Here is a 22,565-nt window from a genome sequence, read left to right as displayed (position 1 = left end):
GTGTGCTCAGGCCGAGTCTTCCCCTTTACGATCATGTCATCAACGTAAACTTCAACCTCTTTGTGAATCATATCATGAAGAAGAGTCGTGGCGGCTCTCTGATATGTAGCACCAGCATTTTTCAAGCCAAACGGCATCACTCTGTAGCAATATGTACCCCACTGAGTGATGAACGCTGTCTTCAACATGTCTTCAGGTGCCATTTTAATCTGATTGTACCCTGAGAATCCATCCATAAAGGATAAAAGAGCATGCCCAGCAGTGTTATCCACCAGGAGATCAATGCTTGGAAGAGGAAAGTCATCTTTAGGACTTGCTTTGTTTAAATCTCTAAAATCAACACACATTCTGACTTTCCCGTCCTTTTTGGGCACCGGTACTATGTTAGCGAGCCATTCAGGATATTCCACCACCTGGATGAATTTTACTTCTAACAATTTCTTCACTTCTTCATAGACTTTCAACTCCCATTCTGTTTTGAGCTTTCGGAGTTTTTGCTTCTTTGGCTTAGCACCAAGGATTAAGGGTAATCTGTGCTGGACGATTTCCTCACTTAATCCTGGCATATCATCGTAAGACCAAGCAAAAACTTCTTTGAACTCTTTAAGCAGGGTGATCAATTCCTTGCGTTCTTCAGGGGATAAAGTTTTGCCAATCTTTATTTCCTTAATTGAGGTTTCATCACCAATATTCACAGTTTCAACTTCCTCATCAAGTGGTTTTGCTCGGCGACTCTCCTCCTGTTGGATCATATGTCTGATTTCAGGGGGAGTTTTGTCGGCATCCTCATCAGAGGGGGAGTCTTGATTGTTATTATTAAGATTATCAGATTTTATAGCAGATTCAGCAGATGAAATAGAGACAGGAATGTACTCAAAAGAAGAATCCTTCATTTCATTGAAATTTGAATCATATACATCAACAGACGAATTACCCTCATCGGGGGGTACAATGAACTTTGGACTCATTTTTACAGACTCGATGGAAATGTTGACACCTGCGTCAACTGACTCAGAACTATAAAAGGAAACAGCAACAGATGCTTTATTATGAACAGACTCCAACTCAATCTCGCTTGAAAAGGAAGAAACGTCGCCGATCTTAGGTGAATGGTCCTCTATGGTACCTGCATCAAAAGACTCATTAGAAGATATAGACTCTGAATCAAACCCGGAGACTGACACGTATTTATGGACGACTGACTCTTCTGAAGGGATTCGTTTGTACTGGAAAATAACCTGGGGTAGGACTTGAGAAGTCCAGTTAGTCAGAGGTTCCTCAGCCGGGGTGATAAGACGAGTTGGGTCAAGTATCAGCGGGCTCCTGCCAATCACGGCCACAGTCTGTGACCCTTCTTGGAAAAGTGAATTCAGAAGACTCGGCTCTATGTGCTCTGTCCAATCAGCCTCAGACTCTGTCTCTACAATCTGCATACCCACTGGCTCATCTTCTAGCTCAAGATCGAAGAAAATCTCAAACCCCGGAAGCATCTGACCTGTGCTCTCATCCAACCAAAACTCTGCAAAGCCACAGAAAGGAAAGGCTGCGCCTTCTTTTCGGAATCGACCGTTCATTTTCAAATCAATGGGTGCCATTGGTAGCCCCAAGCCCCGACGACGGTTTTCTGCCCATTTCAGCATCAACTGCTTCATCTCTACAATTTCCTTCTTTGTAGGCTTGTAACCCAGTCCGAACAAACCATTGAATGTTTTGAACACAGGAAACTCGGTCAAACCTTGATGATATTTGCCTAACCCGGCGCCTGGCATATAGCCCTGTCGGCGAATCATTCTGATGACATTCGAATTTGTACTGGTCAGGAAACAAATTTCCTCATTCAAAGCCTCTTTGAAAGTGATCGTAGTTACCTCTAGTGAAAACCCCGTCAAATTGACATCTTTGGATCTTTCCCCAGTTATGTCCGGAGTGATCTGCCCTATCTCGAGATCAGGATCCCCCTTTACTGTTATCACTCTGTTCCTGCGAATGAACTTCAGTTTTTGGTGGAGAGTAGACGGAACAACCCCGACCTTGTGCATCCAAGGACGGCCAAGCAACAGTAAGAATGAAGCCTTAATATCTAAGACTTGAAATTCTACCTCAAAGTCTTCTCCGCCAATCTGTATCTCAGTGACCAAAGTCCCGATTACATCTCGGCGAGTGCCATCATATGCTAGAATACCCTGCTCGGATGGAATAAAATTCTCAGGACTGAACCCCAGGGTTGCTGCGGTGCTTAATGGGCAAACATTCAGTGCAGAGCCGTTGTCAACCAACACCTCTGGCACCTTCTTCTTGTTACAGAAGACTGTGATTTTAAGAGGCTTAGTATGGTCTCGGCCCTCAGGAGGTAAATCGTCATCAGCGAATGACAATGTTTTCGCAGCTCTGGCCATGGCTACGAGACTGACAAGCTCGTCAGGTGAGGTATTAACAGAAACTTGTGCTGCATTAAGCTCTTGAAGGACTAGCTTTCTGTGCTTCGATGAGGCCATTAGTAAACCCCATACCGAGATATTAGCCTGAGTCTTCTTCAGCTGCTTTAACAGGCTCTCATCTTCTTCGTCTGCGCTCACTTTATTCTGCCTCTGATTTTCTGAGTTTCTTGCAACCCCTGCCGGGTTTTCTACACTCAATTCTGGTGGTTTGAACACTCGCCCACCTCGGGTCATGTGACGCATCTCGTTACACTGATCATCCAGCAATAGCAGTTCGTCTTCGTCCGTTCTGAAAACATAAGGTGCATTACTGATATCCTCTTCAAAGTCCTCCATCCTTAGAACATAGGTGGCTTCCTTTGCTTCTTCCAGACCAACATTCTGAAGCGCATATGACTGGGCTGAAGATGACTCAGCGAGTTCAGCATCGTCAAACGACAGCACATAAGGTTCTTTTTCTCTGAATTCTCTGAGCTCTTCATCGTCAAAGTTCAAAACATATGTTTTATCAGATGTAATAGCGCAAATGAGAGCAGAGGGATCAAGGATGGGCTCATCTACAAAGATAGCGTTTGTAGTGGGAGGAGCAACAGCACGGTGGTTGGGGAGAGGATTCTGAGTGATATTCGGCCTTTCAACTGCAAGCTCATCTTTATCGATCATGTTCTGAATCGCGTGCTTCAAGGCCAAACAGTTCTCAGTCATGTGTCCCGGGCCCCTGTGATATTCACAGTATTGATCCCTTCTCCAGTTTCCGGGCAGCGGATTAGGTACAGGTTTGACATCCGGAAGTCTGATCTTCTTGTCTCTGATCAACTTCTTAAGTATCATGGGCAGTGGAAATGGTAATGGGTCAAACTGCCTGAACTGCTTCGTCACCATTGGTCTAACAACTTCATCAACAGGCTTGGTCACTGGTCTGGTATAACTGACTGCTTGTACTTCCTTCGGTTGGATCATAGGCCTCTTCCCCTCTCGGACATCAGATAGCGTTTTGGCTCGGAGGCCCTTAGCAATAGCATCCTCGATCTGGGTGCCGGTCTTAATCAAATGATCGAAATTCTGATAGTGCTGCGGCGCCATGAAGTGAAAGTACTGCGGGGACAAGCTCTTGAGGACCAACTTTATCTGGTCTTCCTCTGACATTCTATGGCTCAGTTGGGCAGACTTGCGCCTCCAGCGCCTAATGAAAGATGTGAATGTCTCCTGAGGATTCTGCTTCAACAGCTTCAGATCTCTTTTAGTGACCTCGATCCCTTCCTCCATGGAGAATTGTTCTACGAATCGGTTAGAGATTTCTTCTAATGTCCTAATCTCTTCTGGTTTCAACCTCAAAAACCATCTTTTGGCTACCCCTATAAGAGACATAGGAAACAAATGAGCCATCTGCTCTCGACTTAAGCCATGCTGCTGGGAAAGAGTGATGAACCATCTGACGTGGTTTCTCGGACACCCAGTTCCATCATATTTGTCATAGTCTGGTGCCTTGAACTTAGGCGGGAATATGGCATTAGGGGACATCAGAAATTCAGAAATATCGAATCCCTTGGACGCTTGAACCTTCATGCTCTCAATGTCACGAGCCATCTTCTCATACTTATCGAACAACTCATTCTCCTTGTTAACCGGAGGGACAAAGTATTCCCCAGCATATTGCTCATCTTTTAGATCGATCTCTACGGGAGAGATGACTGGTCTGGTGAGGTTAGGAGATGTGGCCGGAGGAGGCTGAATGGCGGGATCTTTAGAAGTAGAGACCTTTTGAGTACTCTGGTCTTTTAGATGAGTCACCTCATCTTTCAACCCTGCTATATCTCGACACATATTTCTCAACATTTCCTGTATAGTTATCATGGGGTCCACTGGATCATTAGCCATTTGGTTGACTTCAAAAGAACCTGACAACTCTGGTGAAGATGGTAAAGGTGCTGTTGGTGACACAGTGGGATCAAAGTGACGAACAAGTCTAGATATTGAGGTAGGTCTAGACCAGGTAGGTTTAGCTTGGGTGCCCTTTTTTGAAGCGATGGTTGCTATCTTTCAGAATCCTGATTGGAAGTTAACATACTAGATCAATAATCATGAGATAAAGATTCTGAACAAATAGAGAAAAGAGTAATCTTGAAATACATCAACGGGTATGTTAATTTGGAAAGAATCCTCAATCTATTCCTTAAGGGTATAACCGTTCTTCTTTTGGGAATGAAAGAGTCAGGAACGATAAACATCCCTAATCAAAATAAGTTTCGATCTCAGCAACGATCATGCACTCAAAGAATACAGGTGAGATCAAACTTTTTCATCAATGATTTCGATATGATCCAGAGGTAAAAGATATATGATAGGTAAACATTGATCAATGAAAAATCAATGGCTCAGATAATAGACCATGGCCATAAGAATGACAAAAGTCGGGTCAAGGACCAGATCTAAAATCTGAATGATGGATATCAACAACAAGATGAGATCAAGATGAGATGAGATAGCATAAGATTGCTTTCAACAGATGGATCATGAATGACTAATCCTATGAGATCTTTGGAAATGAATGGGATTTACATCCTAACCCCAAAGGAAAAGTTTTTTAATTTTCGCACATTTTATCAGTGTTACCTGAAGGCATCAACCCTAACCCTAATCTAGCGGAGTGGAGAGAGGATCTCGACTCATGACTTTGTTTGTGTACCTAGGACCGATCGTAGCCATTGAAAGATGGACTACGGCCTAATCTAGACACAAATGGGTAGGATATCCTAAACTAGGCTCACACACACAATTGGGTAAGATATCCTAAACTAGGCTCACACACGTGATGCACATGTGTTCGTATACTACATGCATGTGTGGGTTAATCTAGGGGTAAGGCCAAGAGTTCCCTTAGCGCGAATCCATGTTCGATATACTGTACCAGTGTCCGGCGTATCAGTACGTGAACAAGAGATCCGTTTACGTACCATAAAGGTACTAGGCTAAGGGTGGAATGCTTCTCTAGCACAGAGGCACCAGGTGATGAAATCCCAGTCAACCATGCTAGATAACACTCCGGGTTCCTAAAATAGGACGTGTGTGCATGTGAGATGCAGGGGTTTAGATGAAAGTGATGTAAGTGTGTGCAATAAGTTCGCGCAATCTATGATGCCTTCAGGTTTTGTTAGATTAAGTTTGAGTAAATGTGATGAGAAAATAAAGCATACAAACTAATCTAACAAGCATAAAAGAGATAGAGTTTTCATGAGCCAGTTGAAATAGATTCAAATGAGTTATCCTTTGGAATTGTAATGAAGTTAGGTGGTCCCCAGCAGAGTCGCCAGTCTGTGGGACCCGATCCCGCGAGAGGGGTGGTGGCGCGAGAGCCGCCACGCACTATCTCTTGGTCTCTCGTACCCACGCGATTGGCGTGTGCCTTTTATTATTAATTTTAATTCATCTTTTATGTGAACTTGGGATCACTAAGGCAATCCGAATTCCACACAAAAGAGACTGACAGAGTCGCCACCTAGATGTGGGATCTAGGACCCATAATTAACCAGAAATCTAGACTCACTACCTGGTTACAAGAATGGAAGGTATGGGGATTTATCAACCACATGCACCATTCCTGCCCGATAATCGGTCTTCAATTCCAAAAGTTAACTCTTTTAAATTCATTTTTAATGGCTCATTCAACTCTCTTGTTAATGTGCTATCTATGTGACATGCATCCTATGATCTAATTTCAATGTGAATCCTAAATGTGTATCTTGATTTCTTAATTGGTTTGGATTCAATCTAAGTGAAAGTTCTCCTAAAATTCTAATTTCATGGAAAATCCTAAGTGATTTGATTGTTTCAACAGTTTTAAAAGTGATTAGCCCGAGTCCTCAGATGGTCTGGTATTCATCCAAAGAAGCCTACGTATCCCCGCCTCCACGAGAATCAAGGCAACGTAGTTCTTCGCGCCTATTCTAAGTTATGATGCCTAAGACACCTAGCCCTCTATCCTAAACTCGATCTAAAAGACCGGACCAATTATTAAAGTTTATTGTACGATTATTTAAATTCCAGTGAATTGTGAATTTTAGGACACCCTATATGCCCTAACTAAATGCAGATTAGCCCTACGCTGATGCAGGTGGTTCTTACAACCTATGTGTGACTAGGCTGTATTTCCTAAGGAAAACCAAGGGTGGACTAGCGTATCCTACTCTAATCATCACTCGGCGATGTGGATCGCCAACTGACCGGACGGAGGCGCTCCTATAACTCTAGGACAGACCTCTAACTCTAAAACAAGCACACAGCAAACAATCAATCAAACAACCTATCAAAAGAAAAACCCTAACTCTAAAATTCTCTATCGAGGAGAAACTCCTAACTCTAGAGGAAGGTCTTTTGAAAACAATATTTTAAAGGTTTTTGAAGAAGGTTTAAAACGTTTATTTACAAAAAAAGTTTGGCTGGACTTGGGATGTAAATCCCAAGCTGCACTACGTACCTCGGAAGAGGATCAAGCCAACGTAGTTCGAAAACGAACTCTCAAACTACGCTTCTAAAAGAAACACTCACACTTCAGATTTTTTAAGGTTTTTTTATATTTTCAAATGTTTTTGATATTTTTAAAGTTTTCAAATGTTTTTGAGTTTTAAATTTCTAATGTTTTTGGATTTTAAAGCTTTTTCAATGCTCAGGACCTTTAGATGTTTTCAATCTTAAAGGGAACACGCAAGAACAACCACAAACTAGGGCAAAGCCCTAAATCCAAAAGGGGAAACCCCGAACAAACAACTAACGTCTCAAAGAGACGAACCATAACAAGAAAGATAGCGTCCCAAGAAGAGAGAAAACGATCCAAGATCCCAAGCAAGCAAAGCTCTAATAAGACTGAGTTAGCCTCTAATTAAAACGAAGTAATCAACAACTCTAAAGGAGAAACTCCTAACTAAAAATATTAAAGAAGGGTACAAATGAGCAAATGAGTCAATGACTCTCTAATAGCGGTGGAAAAACGAGTCAAAGACTCCACTGATAACAACTAAAGGATAGACGAGTCAAAGACTCCCTAAAAGAGATGGAAACACAAGTCAAAGACTCACTGACAACAACATCACACAAACAAATGAGTCAAAGACTCTTATATGAGGCAAAGCATGCCTCCTATGGGTACACCAATTTCGGCCCAGAATGGCATCCAAGGGAGGGAATCGTGCGCTCTTTCCTTGCGCAATTTAATACTTAGGTTATAGCATCTTATTGCCTGGCAGATCTCAGGATTTCCGTGGACAGTAACCTCGGAGCCAATAACATGTTATAGCTTAAATATCTAAATTGTCAAAGATTGGTTGCAATTGGGATACGATTATGGATGCACTGGCCATTTTTCGAGGGAAATCTAAAGACCCTAAGATTTCTGTTTCAATGGATTAATGAGTTAACATGTGACAGAGATTTAAGGTTCTTTAGAAATTTTCAGATGATTTTCAATTAATTTCGGATTTTCAATGGATTTTATCAATTTTAAACATATGAGTGTTTTTACAAGTGAAACTGTAGCAAACGAATTCGAAATGAATCAAAATTTCTACAGCAGTAAGATGGGTATCCATGCAGCTTACGGGATGAATTTTGTGGATTTGTACATTAAGCTCATATTTAATTTTGATTTAACAACAATAAGACCAGATTGCAAAAATAACACAGAAACTACTAGAAATAGAAATCTAAATTCCATGAAATTTCTACATTAGTAAGATATAAGTGAAAATAGCATGCTGTAAGATTTCCATGAATTTAGAAAACTATTTACTATCAGTTTCGGATTTTTTAAATTTCAAACCAGATTATGAATTAACACTACAGCTCATATGAAACAAGATCAAAATCACTTGAAAATTTTACAGAAGCAAGAAGTATAGAATTTAAGACTACTGTAAAAATTTGGAGAATTGTATCTGTGATTTGACATCAGTAACAATTCTCCCAAAATCTGATAATTTTCAAATAATGCATAAAATAATATACCAAACAAAATCCAAAAATTCTCACAAATTCATGGTAGAATGTATCATTATCATATTATTTTCCCACGAAATTTCATTATTTGTGGAATCTGTTTAGTATATCTTTTAGTTTTCTTTGTTAAAAATCATGCAAAAATCCGAAAATATACCAAATAATTCTAAAAAATTCCGAAAACAGTGTACCTACCTGTGATGAGTTCCTCGCCGAATCCAAGAGCCAAAGAAATCCAAAAATCCGGCCGACGTGCGATCCGCTCCGCTTCCTTCTTTGTTTTTATATTTTCCTCTCTCTCTTTCTCTCTTATTTTCTCTCCCTCTCTTCTTTTTTTTTTGTTCTCCTCTTTTTTTTTTTTCTTCTTTTTTTTTTCCCTCTTCCTTCTCCCCTCCTTTTTTTCTCTCATCACCTCTCTTTATATAGTGAAAAACTTAGTGGAGAGGTGGAAATAAATAATGAGAATGGTGGGTGTGGTGGAGAATAATGGAATATATAATGGTAATGGTGGGAATGGTGGTGGGAATAATGGAATATATAATGGTAATGGTGGGAATGGTGGTGGGGATAATGGAATATATAATGGTAATGGTGGGAATGGTGGTGGGAATAATGGAATATATAATGGTAATGGTGAGAATGGTGGTGGGGATAATGGAATATATAATGGTAATGGTGGGAATGGTGGTGGGGATAATGGAATGTATAATGGTAATGGTGGGAATGGTGGTGGGGATAATGGAATATATAATGGTAATGGTGGGAATGGTGGTGGGAATAATGGAATATATAATGGTAATGGTGGGAATGGTGGTGGGAATAATGGAATATATAATGGTAATGGAGATAATGGTGTTATTTTAAAGGGAAAAATGAAGTTGGTGGAAATGGTAGAGAAAGTTAAGTCATGCTAATGGTGAGTCCCACTTTGTGGGTTCCGCACAAGCGGGTCCCACATCAGCGGGTCCCACACAAGCGGGTCCCACACAAACGGGTCCCACACCAGCGGGTCCCATATCAGCGGGTCCCACACAAACGGGTCCCACACTAGCGGGTCCCACACAAACGGGTCCCACACCAGTGGGTCCCACATTCTCTTTTGCTCGGATTCTCATGAATAACCCTTCTCAATATTCAACAGAAAAATACGAAACATGGCGGAAACGACCAAAAATATTTAGAAATGTAACAAACGGACGCGGAAAGGAAAGACATTGGAAAACCGATGGAAAAACCCTAATTTCTTAAGGCAGAGCAAAATGGGGTGTCTACACGTCCAAGCATAGCGAACTTGGGTCCGGTCAAAATGGGGTGTCTACAGAATTGTACTTAAGCAAAAGGGCTCGATTGTATGGGACAACCCATAGGTTATCTATTTCCTGTCTTCGAACTGTAGCATTTCGACCATCATTCCTTCGACGATAGTTAGCAAATCCATTAATGTCAATCACTGTCTCAGTATTAAAATTCTTAGGATATTTCTTAGAGCATTCACCACCAACGAAGCATGGCGAGTAAGGATTGGCCTCTCCGCAAGGACCATGTATCATTGTCTTTGAGACTATTTGGAAAGCCTGAGGATCAGTATCTTTATTAGGAAGTTCAGCAGAAATGAAATTATCAATGTCAGCTGGGGTGAGAAGCTTATCTTGATTTGCAAGTGTTAACAAAATATGCGCATGTGGCAATCCCCTCTTCTGAAATTCCACAACATGTATGTCTGTACGTAGGAAAAGTCGAAAGACACGAATTGGTGACCAAGAAGACTACAATGAATATAAATTATAACGGTAAATATATATGTGGTAGTTTAATATAGATACTCGAAGAAGCTTAAGAGCATGAGGATAAGAAGCACCTGCAACAATGGTTCCAAATATCTTTTGGTTGCGAAGGTCATTTATAAGTTATTTTTTCTTTATATTGAATACTCTCGCGACAATGTCAGGTCTATCTTCAACTCTCTGATCGGGAATTAGCTGTAGTGTTGAATTTATTTCTTCCCATTTTGCATTGCATGTAAATGTTATAAACAAATCTGGAGGACCATACCATTGACATATTGCCATTGCATCCTGGAAAGCTTGGGCCATGTATCTTGGACCTCCAGTGAAGGATGAAGGTAAAATCAGCCTTTGGCCAATGCTTGCAGCATTATGATCACCACTTTTTACAGCATCCTGCAAACCTTCATAGACATCAGCACGGAGTTGTTTCTGATTGGTCCGTACCCAATGCAATCTTTGTTCTTCAATTGCCGCATAAGCATCAACCACAAATTGTTGGAATAAACGGCCGGATCTCATAAGTGTCTTACCTTCCAAAGGTCGGTACTGAATCCGGTAAGCATAAAACTCTCGCATACTAACAAACTCCCGTTTACGGCTGGTAGAATTAGGATTTGATCTAATAGGCATATTGATTCTCCAACCATCCTCTCCATATGGAAATAAGAGAGGATACTGTAGAGGCATATAAGCGGGGTGGCACTCGTTTATCCTTTGGAGAAATCCATCATTGGTGCAAAGAATACTGTCATGACGCTCGACAATCTCAGACCCATCACCAACCATTAGTGCAGCGACCTCTGACGCAGTAGGTAGATTATATTGCCTAGCATCTCGTGATCTCTGTTCTATGATTCGAATACGCAGGTCAACAGCGGCACCATTAGCCAAGAAATCCCTCGCATATCTAAAAGTTTGTACATATGGATTGGTAGTGTCAAGCATTTGTCTTAAACCAGCAACAACATCCTCGTTAATGGAAAACCGACCATTATTAATGTGAACAGCATGTATCCTATTTGTGGCTTCATCACCTGTCACGCACACATATAGCTGTGCAAACATTGGTTTGCAATTAGGATTTGGTAACAATGACCCAATCTTGTGGTAGTTAGAACCTGAAATCCTAAAAGAGTACGGACTACGACCATCAACAATACTGTGATCAATCATACCGCCTATGGAAGTGAAGCTATACATCGAATTATAAGCACGGATAAGCTCCCTAAAGCACGTACGATTGTTATCATATATTCCTCTATGCAAGTCTTCCAAGTAATTTGGTGCCTCAACAAGCAACGGCAACTGAATTTTGCCATCTTGACAACACATGAAAAATCTTGGGACATGGCCGGGCTTAGAAGATCTTTCTTGATTCCACATTAATGCTCCACAGAATTGGCATCCCGTATTTGGAGGGCCGAAATCCCAAGTTTCTGTAAATCCATTATATTCTCAAAATTCCCTCTGTGCAGTATGCGATGTAGAGCCTGGGGAAAGTGCAATTAAGACATATATGCAACATATTTAACCCTTAATTAATGAACATCAGACTTGGCCAAATGCTAACCTTGATGAAAATTTTGTCGTATGTAGATTCGTAAAGTTTCTTGTGGCAACGAATCCCTTTCGGACGACTCAATATGAATGTCATTCGAGGGAAAAAAATTGAACCCCATGAAGTGATCGATATCATGTGTACGTTGTGCAGGAATATCTGTAAATTATATATTGAAACAGTTTACGAAACATATTTAATTTGTAAGTATAAGTGAGAATGAATCCCATAATGAGGCACAGCCTAACCGTCGGGATAAGATCATAGCCTGATTGGTGGAATAATATGTTGCGGAAACGGTCGAATATTAATATCAATGGAGGAGGCCAAATCAGTCGACACGCGGGTACTGATAGCTTCAGATGTTGATGCGATATTGAGTCTCTTCAGACCCAAATATCTAATTCTACGTTGGCGAGCCATTTTCGTAACGTACTTTTTTCGTGCAATATCTATAACAGTAGATACTTAAATTTTCATGTAAAAATAAGTAAAGTAAGTAAAGATAATATACATTACACCTATGGAGTCTAAATATACTCACGTGTACGACCGTGTGTGTCCATTGTGAAGGGGATTATGAAGCAGTAACAATACGCCTCAATATAACAATCTGTTTCGAAAAAAGTATGAAATCAATATCCATGATATGCTTTGAAAGGTGAGACACTATTGACGTGAGACACTATTGAGGTAGTATGTAAGTTGTTCCCATAGTGGTGGCCAAAAAAATTGTCTAACATCTGTAGTATAAAACCACTATAAAGGGGTGGTGGTTAGTAAAAGAAAATCGGAAACACAATGCAAAAGATCAACCATAGAAAAAACAAATCAAATGTTCTGGTAAACTATATCTAAAGACAAACTATGATTGTTTCCCTTGTAATAACATTGATAAAAGTCACAGCGCAAAGCATTCCTAGCAAAGAAAGATAAAATGAGAAAAGGAAAAATAAAACTGAATCATAAAACGTCAATGGCCAAACCCAACCACATTCAACGCGAAATCAAAACTCGATGCACAATCAGCAGTTTCAGTGTGAAAGAAGTATCAACAAATGAAAAATGAAGAGCATAATCATTACCTCTTTTCCCCTCCTGTGGATACGAAATGACCTATATTTCGCACCTGCAGAATAAAAACCCATATAAGCATCGCTAGAAAATGAACAGAGAAATGCCAAAGAATTACAGAACTCCCATATGGATAAATACAGATATATTAAAAAACAAGAACAAAAGAGAAAGAAGTCTCCTTTAAAAGGAGACAACCCTAAAAGTGGCTATCAAGAACAAAAGAGAAAGAGAGGGATAAAGGAACAAAAAAAATGGCTAGAAAGAAGAAAAAAAGAAGAGAAGAGATAGAAACAGAATTGGCCAAAAAAAGGCAAGTGGAAGACCAACAAACCCTAAAAATACCTAAAAAAAATGCGTTTTAATAGAACAAATACCTATGAAGAACAGCAGGAAAGAAAATGGGATAAATAAAAGCTTACTCTAGCCAGACAGAGAGTGAGCGAGAGAGAGATTTTTTTTCCCGGGTTAGAGAGATATTTATCTGACAGTAAAATATCTCAATAAAATATCACAGATTTGAGGGCACATGAGGTATTTAAAACTCAAAAAAGTGTGAATTTGAGGGCATATGAGGCATTTATCTGTTTCAGCTGAGGTGTAAATTCTACAGAATTTTCACGAAAATCAGAAAAGCAAAGCCTCCCAACCTATAGTAGAAAAAATTCAACAAAAATTAACACGAAACCCCTAGTAGAAAAATTCAACAAAAATTAACATGAAACCCCTAAGGAATAAAGAAAAAAATCAAGAAAAAAAGTAAGTAGTACCTTCCGGAAAAATCCCGATCCAGTTGAAGCTCCACAAAAAGGAAAATAGAGATCTAGGGGACATGAGAAGAGGATGGTGTTGGAATTTTAGGGGACATGAGAAAGAAGAAGAAGAAGACATTAGGAGAGAGAGAGAGAGAGAGAGAGAGAAAGCGTGGGGAGCAAGGCCAGAGAGACAGGGGAAATGTGACGGTGAAGAAGAGCTCTGTTGAGAAAGAAGAAGAGAGAGCGAGAGAGAGAAAGATGGCGTGGGGAGCAAGGCTAGAGAGACAGGGAGCAAGGCCAGAGAGACAGGGGAAATGTGACGGTGAGAAAGAGCTCTGTTCTAGGGTATTCCTTTCTATACACAGAAATACAGTGTATATCTTTCTCTTTAAAAGGAGCTATACACAGAAGCTGCATGTATAGAGGGGGACACGTGGCAGCAGCACAAAATTTTCAGAAAAATAAAAAAAGCCTGGGCTTTTCCTCCCAGCTTATTATAGTAGACTAGTTGCAGACCCGTGCGATGCACAGGGAGATGAATAAATTAGGTTGGTTCTATTGTTTGGGCATCTTAAAATGTCATATAGTAAATTGGTGGGTGCCTCATTTCACCCTAAATGATTGGAAAACTCATACGATCATGTGATGTGTTAATGGGCATTTTCATAGTGATCAAACCAAAGCAAGTGAATCAGATAAAAACCCAAAATGCAACACATTTCTAGAAGATTAGACATGATATAATCCATATGTTTATACATCTATGATTCATGGAAGGTGGAGATGATATAGTCCATGTTGTTCAAAGAAAAAATAATCTGGCTTCTTTTCTAAACCGATTGATTAATCTCCTTTAAAAGCAAAAAACACCAACGAAGTTAGCTAACATTTACAAAAAAAAAAAAGCAAGAATCATACCATAAAGTAATGACCCAAAATAATGAAAACCCCATAAAAGAAATTCAAAGGTAAAGAAACTAAAAGCAGAGCACAGAAAAGGAATTGATATTTGAAAGAACCCAAAACGGAATGAAGAAAAAAAAGAGGCTTACATCTAGAGAAAAAATCATATAGATCAGGGTAATAGTTGCACGGACCATCGATGTTCATGTCGCCAAGATCAGTAATATCTCATTGAAGCATTCCATCAAACACCTGGTGTGCATAAAAAAATTATATTCAGCCTAAAAAGCCTTAATAAAAAGTTGGTACCAGGTTTCGTAGAATAAGCATTTAGCCAACAATGTTTTAATTGTACATAGAAAACACAATTTCACCCCAAACTATGATAGCGTATAATGAGATATTTTCACATAAAATAAAATTTCCTATTACACGCAGTCATGCAACACATATCTAAGACGTGAAATTCGATGTCATAATGGATATATAAATTTATGAATGGATAAGAGCATACAAAATGTAAGTGAATGAAGTATACAGAAAGAACATCAAAGAAAAAAGGTGAATGGTGTAACAGATTAATCTAAGCACTGGCAGGAATGGGAACCAAACATCGGCATAATAAAAATGACATTGACCTGTACAAAACATTGGCATGATAAAATTATAAAATAAAAGCACTGAGACGATGCTTTAATGGGCATTTGAATATATACAGTTTCAAAGAGGAATTTGACAGTTCCCTTGTGAGAACTATCCAAATATAATCTAGTAGAGGTCCTGCCTAACCCCAGTTTACCCATAAAAAAAACCTATCCAAATATAAACCACCAACCTGTGTAACAGGCACATAAGTAGTAATTTATGTATCTCTGGATGACATCATAAAATAAGATTATTTATAAATGGACACCACACAATTGAATCTAGAAATTCATCAAACAAATTGGTAAGCAAGGATGTTATGGTAAGAACAGCTCTCCTCTTGTCTTTTCATATTATGGAAATCAAGCAAAAACTACAGCTAATACCTATGGGGATTTGGCGTTGGTGGCGGTAATTGGTTTCGATGGGAAAAAAGGGGTCTGCCATGTTCCCCATGAAGCCAATACTCAACACTCAATTAGCGTCTTAGCGAACTCGCATCCATCAATGTGCTTGCAATCCTCTCTTTAGAGAGAGAGAGAGAGAGAGAGAGAGAGAGAGAGAGAGAGAATTTTGCCATAGAAATACTTTTATGCTGTTTGGCATTGAAACGGAGGAAACCCAGAATACATTCCGATTAGTGATGGAAACGTTAAATAAGGAATATAAGGGGTCGGTTACATTAGTTTTCACAGGAATTTAATGAGCTGTTTTGGAACCATTGCAAAAAAAGAATTGCGTAGAGTTGAAATGTTGCATGGTGTTAAGGGGTCTTAATTGTAGAGAAAGGAATTTAATTGGGGTTGTTTATATGGGATTTATTGCTGTTTATAGGGGATTTATTGCAGATTGGGAAGAGTCGTCTCTAGTTGACGCTTGGGGATATAGACCATTAAAGACCTTTCGTATAGTTCCAACTTTTAACAGCACCACAGCTTAGAGGATTCCGCTTTACATATATAATAGTTGCAGTCCCCGTGGGCAAGGAAAAAATATGAAAAAATATGCTTTAAAAATATTTTAAAATTGAAGATGCATTCTTAAAGATATCCATGAGGATAAATGCTGACAACCGTATAAAAATAAAAGATAGAAAAGCTAAATGTACAAAAAAATTAGTAATTGAAAATAAAAGAAAGAAAAGACAGAATTATAATTCCTTAGTTTTGAAATAACAATACCAATAAAAGAATGAAATTGATAAGATTATACATGCAGCCAAAAAAACTAGACAAAACCCTCTTTGGATAGAAGCAAAAATGATCATTGGTTGTAATTTATTGGCAAAGAACTAAAGATGTATATTCAAAGGAAAATCTACATACCTGAAGAAGGCCACGAAATCTCAGAGCTTGGGAGGAGAAAACATGTAAATGAAGAACCATTCGACCATTAAAAAAAAGAAAATAGATAGACGGGTTGAGGTTAAAATTAAAGCAACCTGTTTCCTAATAGTTTATGGAGTCTGATCATCAAATCCTCTTCGTGGTCTGGGAAGTTGCCTTTTTTGATGTTGGGTCTCAGATAATTCAACCAACAACCATCTCAGGCTGCAACTCTTCCTTATGGATAAAACGGGTGTGAATCTATGTTTCAATGTATCTATGTGTATATCGAGATATATGCATCATGCCCAAAATAGAATAAATACATAATTTGGCATTCAACACCATATGCTTAAAAGATTAAAATCCTGCAAATTTCCAATCAGAAGCTAATTTTTGAACTGAAAAGGTTTAATGGAAAAAAAAGGTGGACTCAATGGTGAGTTTTAATTATCTATTTAGAATGCTAAAAGTGTATAAATACCTACTTAGAGTGCTAAAAGTATCCATTTAGAAGAATTATAAAATGGGTAAAAATAAGAGCAATTAGAAAGAAAATGGTTGTCGAAGCCTGAGTTCTAAATCTACAGTAACAACAAATAGCATCAATACCATTCAAGGTAAATCGAATAATGTGTGGTAAATCTTGATACTTATAAAAGAATCTTGAATGACATAACAACAGCTCTGCTTGAGTCCCATATAGATAAAAAAATACACAAATAGATGTCGATGTAATTTGACATAGATAGTACCCATATAGATAAAAAAGGTTTGCTGTTACATAATAAAATAAAATCGGAAAAATGATAACCAAATAGAAGTTTTATGAAATAGAAAGCAAAAAAAAATGTTAGCTAGGAAATCAAATTGATCTTTCCAACTCAATCTCAAAAAAAAGTTTTGTTCAAGAAAAGACAAACAATTAAAAGAAAATGATTGCAAACCAATGAACTTGGTATATTGCTGATCCATTTCTCCAAATCCAATGAAATCATTCATCGTCCTTGCCTTCAATCATCTTTGTATAGAAATCTCTTTGAACTATCCCTTGCAACATTGCCAGAAAAGACTCCCCTTTAGGCAAAAAAAAAAAATCATTGTTTTTTTAATCCTAGGACTTAATTTTCACCGATGGTTCTCCGAATACCCAACCTTTGTCTGCAAGAGAGGGAAAATGGCAAGCATTTCAACAAAATAGTTATTATTATTACCAATATGTCACTCCATTTCTATGGCAAACACCAAATACAGGTTTATGTCTATATGACATAGGAATTAGCCTTTACAAAATTAATCAAGAATTACCTCTCATTCACTCGAGAAAACAATATATTGTCAGTCAAAATTTTATTTTTCAAATCAATCGTATTCAATCACTCCCAAATTAAAAGCAATCATATTAATTTCATTTTTTTTTAAAAATCATAACAATAAGAGTGCTGCTATAGAGGCCTAGATTGGAATCGAGAATGGAACCGAACAAATCCCCACATGCCACATGGCATGACAGTGCCATTTTAAGGAAACAGAGCCAAAAAAGAAGGAATGTTATTGCTAAGGTGTGAAGAGGCTGTTTGTTTTTCACTTTTGGTCTCCAAATCAGTTTCCATATCATTATTCTAATAATAACCTTTTCTCTCTTAAAAAATAAAACACAATGAAAAATTGGTATAGAGGAATGAAGAAGAGATAGCGACGACTGTTCTCTCTCAAACAAAAATTGAAAAATGAAATACCTGCAAAAATGAAGAAATTATTGTACTTCACGTACTGATGTTGTCGGTGGTTTTAATTACTATCTAATTACAATAGAAGCATTATTCTTATTTGAACCCAAATGCAAAACAACCATAATATATAATAAACTTCTCTCTAAATTACACATGGAAGAATTGTAAGAATAAAAAAAGAAGAAGAAGAGATAGCAAGGATTATTACTTAGCAATGAGTTTTATTGGCTCTGGACTTTCGTTGAATAGTGGCGGAGCAAGGATTGTTGTCGCTCGTATCAATCTATCAATCAGTTTTCTTGGTCCTATGATTTGCTGCTGATTCCCGTGTTGGCATTGAATCTGGTAGTAGGCATTTCCGATCGCGTTTGGCCTTACACACCAATGCTATCGGTCTATGCCATTTCAGCAGGGTCTTGTCCATTACGATAACTTTTGAATAAGAATCAGCCATATCTGCAAACAACTCAAAAGAAACAAAAATGAAGAAATCAGTACGAGGGGAAAAAGTGCAAAACTAAATTAGAAATATTAATAACCTGAATTCTCCTGTCAAAGAAGAAACGCATTTACCAGAAATGGCAAGATGTGGATTCCAAACGCAATTTTTTTGTCAAAAAAAAGAATAGGAAAGGTTGCATAAAGAAATACAAAACAAAGTTGAAAGAAATAAGAGATTTATTGCCAAATTAAAGGATTATTTAAAGCCGGTACATGCGTTTTGAGAGGAATAAGAGATTTATTGCCAAATTAAAGGATTATTTAAAGCTGGTATAGGCGTTTTGCCAAGTGCTCATTCTTTTAATTAGACATTTCAAAGAATGCACGTAATTGATGCTCTGTTATTGGAAACTTACTGGAATAATAAATGAAAGAGTGGTGAAATCGTTAGAATACAAAACGCATGCTATGGCACTCCATTTCTATGGCAAACACCAAATATAGGTTTTGAAATTTCGGTGGAAAGAAGGGGTGAAAGAGAAGGGAATACGTGCAGAGCGAGAGAGGGTCTGATGCCCAAAATATCTTTGATGTATACACAGAAGCTGCGTGTAATTTGAGGGCACATGAGGTATTTAAAACTCAGAAAAGTGTGAATTTGAGGGCATATGAGGCATTTAGCTGTTTCAGCTTATGTGTAAATTCGACAGAATTTTCAGAAAAATCAGAAAAGCCTGGGCTTTTCCTCCCAGCTTATAGTAGTAGACTAGTAAAGAAACCCGTGCGATGCACGGGACGACGAAGAAAAAGATAGAAAAATAACATTGAATACTAATTTAAACATCATAAAATAGAAAAATAAAGAAATATTTGACATTGGTTGGATATAATCTTTGACATTCTTTGGTTCTCAAAAGATTTAAACATATAAAAAAGTAAGGAAAAATTGTTAGAAAAATGCAAAGTTTTGGTTAAATTGTCAAGTAAGGGTACGTTCTTTTTATTTGTGAAATAGGGGCTGTCAGTGCTTTTAGAAATCCCAAAGGACAAGAATACCCTCCCTATCCCTATGCACTTATTACCTTCTCACCTACCACCTTCTTCTTCCACAAGACTTTTCTAACATGGAAAACTCCATGGAAGGGTTTTGAAGGTTGGCATTTACAACAGGGTTTGCTAATCATGAGGGAGATAGAGAGAGAGAGAGAGAGAGAGAGAGAGAGAGAGAGAGTCGGACTTCCGAGTCGGACTCTTGGAACAGGGTTTGGTAATCATGAAGGTTGCCATTTACAACAGGGTTTGGTAACCATTGTCTTTGCATTTTTTTATTCTAAAACATCAAAATCAAGCTTCAATTTATAGTTGCCTGCATGACACTAAGATCACAATGTATGTCCCTATTATCCTTCGAATTTTTACTCAATTTGAAAATAAAAATCTTTAGAATTGTCCCTATTCTACTCGCTTCCGTCGGAAGTCCGAACAAAACTTCGAACTTCCGAATGGAAGCCAGTATATGTAACCAAAATATTGGTTACATTCGGAAGTCCGAAGGTTTGTTCGGACTTCCGAGTCGGACTTCCGAACAAACGTTCGGACTTCCGACGGAAGACAGTCAAACTTTATAGTTCGGTAATTGTCATATGTAAGTGCATCCTTTTGGTATTTTTTTCATAATTTTAATAGTTTGCTTCCATTTTTTCGTAATTTTTCATTTAAAACTTAGCACTTCAGCCACAAATCCGTAATGATTACTATTTTTTGCAAGTAATGATTACTCTTTTTTGCAATTATGCTTTTGCTAGCCACCTTTGCACCCATATTACTTCTGCCAATCTTTGCATCAAAGGATGGGCCACAAGCCGAGAAGTTGCCTCGGCAAAGGTGGCTAGCAAATTCCCATAAAAAAAAAGGGAAATGTTATCCGCACTACTGTGTTTTGATGAGGGCACTCCTCATTTAATTAAAAGTACGGTATGGCCCCCCATAGGATGATCCAAAGCGTCAATTAGATGGGCCACAGCCTAAATTGGTTGTGTCCCAAAAATCATTTCCATAGGTTGATCCTAACCCTCCGATCTATAGAGGGTTAGGCCCAACCCTCTAACATTCTGATCAGAGGGTTAGGATAAACCTTCGGAAATGCTTTTTGGGGCACAACCTATTTAGGCTGTGGCCCATCTAATGAACGGTTTGGATCATCCTATGGTGCGGGCCATACCGTACTTTTAATAAAGTGAGGAATGTCCTCATCAAAATACGGTAGTGCGGATATCATTTCCCAAAAACATCTTAAAAAATACAGCAAAAATCCGGGTGACACGTGGGTCGACCCGGCCCGTACGGGCCCAGCGTGGGAACCACATTTTCTACCCCGAAACCACTAGGGAACCACATTTTCTACCCCGGAACCACTAGAGAACCACATTTTATACGCCGGAACCACTAGGGAACCACATTTTATACCTCAGAACCACTACGAAACCACATTTTATACCTCAGAACCATTACAGAACCACATTTTATACCTCGGAACCACTATGGAACCACATTTTATACCTCGGAACCATTAGGGAACCACATTTTATACACTCGAACCACTACCGAACCACATTTTATGCCTCAGAACCACTAGGGAACCAAATTTTCTACCCCGGAACCACTAGGGAAACACATTTTATACCTCATAACCACTAAGGAACCACATTTTCTAATCCGGAACCACTAGGGAACCACATTTTCTACTCCAGGACCACTAGGGAACCACATTTTCTACCCCGGAACCACTAGAGAACCACATTTTATACCTTGGAACCACTAAAGAACCACATTCTATACTCCGGAACCACTACGGAACCACATTTTATACCCCAGAACCACTAGGGAACCACATTTTATACCCCAGAACCATTACGGAACCACATTTTATACGCCGAAAACACTAGGGAATCACATTTTCTACCCCGGAACCACTACAGAACCACATTTTATACCCCGAAACCACTACAGAACCACATTTTATACCTCGGAACCACTAGGGAACCACATTTTATACCCCGAAACCACTAGGGAACCACATTTTCTACTCCGGAACCACTAGGGAACCACATTTTATACCCCGAAACCACTAGGGAACCACATTTTATACCCCAGAACTACTAGGGAACCACATTTTCTACCCCGGAACCACTACGGAATCACATTTTATAACTTGGAACTACTAGGGAACCACATTTTATACCCCGGAACCAATAGGGAACCACATTTTATATCTCGGAACTGCAGGGAACCACTAGGGAACAACATTTTATACCCCAGAACCATTAGGGAACCACATTTTATACCCCGGAACCACTAGGGAACCACATTTTATACATAGCAACCACTAGTGAACCACATTTTATACCTCGGAACAGCTAGGGAACCACATTTTATAACCCGGAACCACTACGGAACCACATTTTATACCCCTGAGCCACTACGGAACCAGATTTTATACCCTAGAACCACTACAGAACCACATTTTATACCTCAGAACCACTAGGGAACTAGATTTTCTACCCCGAAACCACTACAGAACCACATTTTATACCTCTAAACCAATAGGAAACAAGATTTTCTACCCCAGAACCACTACATAACCACATTTTATACCCAGGAACCACTACGGAACCACATTTTCTACCACAGAACCACTAGGGAACCACATTTTATACCTCAGAACCACTAGGGAACCACAATTTCTACCCCGGAACCACTTAGGAACCATATTTTATACTAGGGAACTACATTTTATACCTCGGAACCACTAGGGAACCACTAGGGAACCACATTTTATACCCTGAAACCACTATGGAAGCACCATTTATACCTCGGAACCACTAGGGAGCCCCATTTACACCCCGGAACCACCAGGGA

At 38.9% G+C, this 22,565-nt stretch overlaps 3 protein-coding genes across 3 annotated transcripts; all 3 read right to left on the bottom strand.

Annotated features, from left to right (window-relative positions):
* Nucleotides 1-907: 907 nt before the first annotated feature.
* LOC143852034 (uncharacterized) lies at nucleotides 908-2,745 on the bottom strand. Its single transcript, XM_077361544.1, has 2 exons — nucleotides 1,239-2,745; nucleotides 908-1,126 (listed from the first exon to the last, which is right to left on the bottom strand). The coding sequence occupies exons 1-2, from the start codon at nucleotides 2,679-2,681 to the stop codon at nucleotides 1,118-1,120; spliced, it is 1,452 nt and encodes a 483-aa protein (XP_077217659.1). The 5' UTR covers nucleotides 2,682-2,745; the 3' UTR covers nucleotides 908-1,117.
* On the bottom strand, nucleotides 2,686-8,749 carry LOC143850319 (uncharacterized). The gene is made up of 3 exons (XM_077359577.1): nucleotides 8,622-8,749; nucleotides 2,750-4,486; nucleotides 2,686-2,690 (listed from the first exon to the last, which is right to left on the bottom strand). Exons 2-3 carry the CDS (start codon nucleotides 4,314-4,316, stop codon nucleotides 2,686-2,688), a joined length of 1,572 nt encoding a protein of 523 aa, XP_077215692.1. The 5' UTR covers nucleotides 4,317-4,486; nucleotides 8,622-8,749.
* Nucleotides 8,750-9,727: 978 nt separating this feature from the next.
* Nucleotides 9,728-11,596, bottom strand: LOC143850318 (uncharacterized). Its single transcript, XM_077359576.1, has 2 exons — nucleotides 10,358-11,596; nucleotides 9,728-10,192 (listed from the first exon to the last, which is right to left on the bottom strand). The coding sequence occupies exons 1-2, from the start codon at nucleotides 11,594-11,596 to the stop codon at nucleotides 9,728-9,730; spliced, it is 1,704 nt and encodes a 567-aa protein (XP_077215691.1).
* Between the last annotated feature and the right edge of the window lie 10,969 nt (nucleotides 11,597-22,565).

Source organism: Tasmannia lanceolata, unplaced genomic scaffold (genome assembly GCF_043159265.1).
Source record: "Tasmannia lanceolata isolate RefF3 unplaced genomic scaffold, GAP_Taslan_0.1 ptg000018l, whole genome shotgun sequence".
NCBI lineage: Eukaryota > Viridiplantae > Streptophyta > Magnoliopsida > Canellales > Winteraceae > Tasmannia > Tasmannia lanceolata.
The sequence above is the reverse complement of the archived record's forward strand: the minus strand, read 5'-3'. Positions and strand labels throughout refer to the sequence as shown.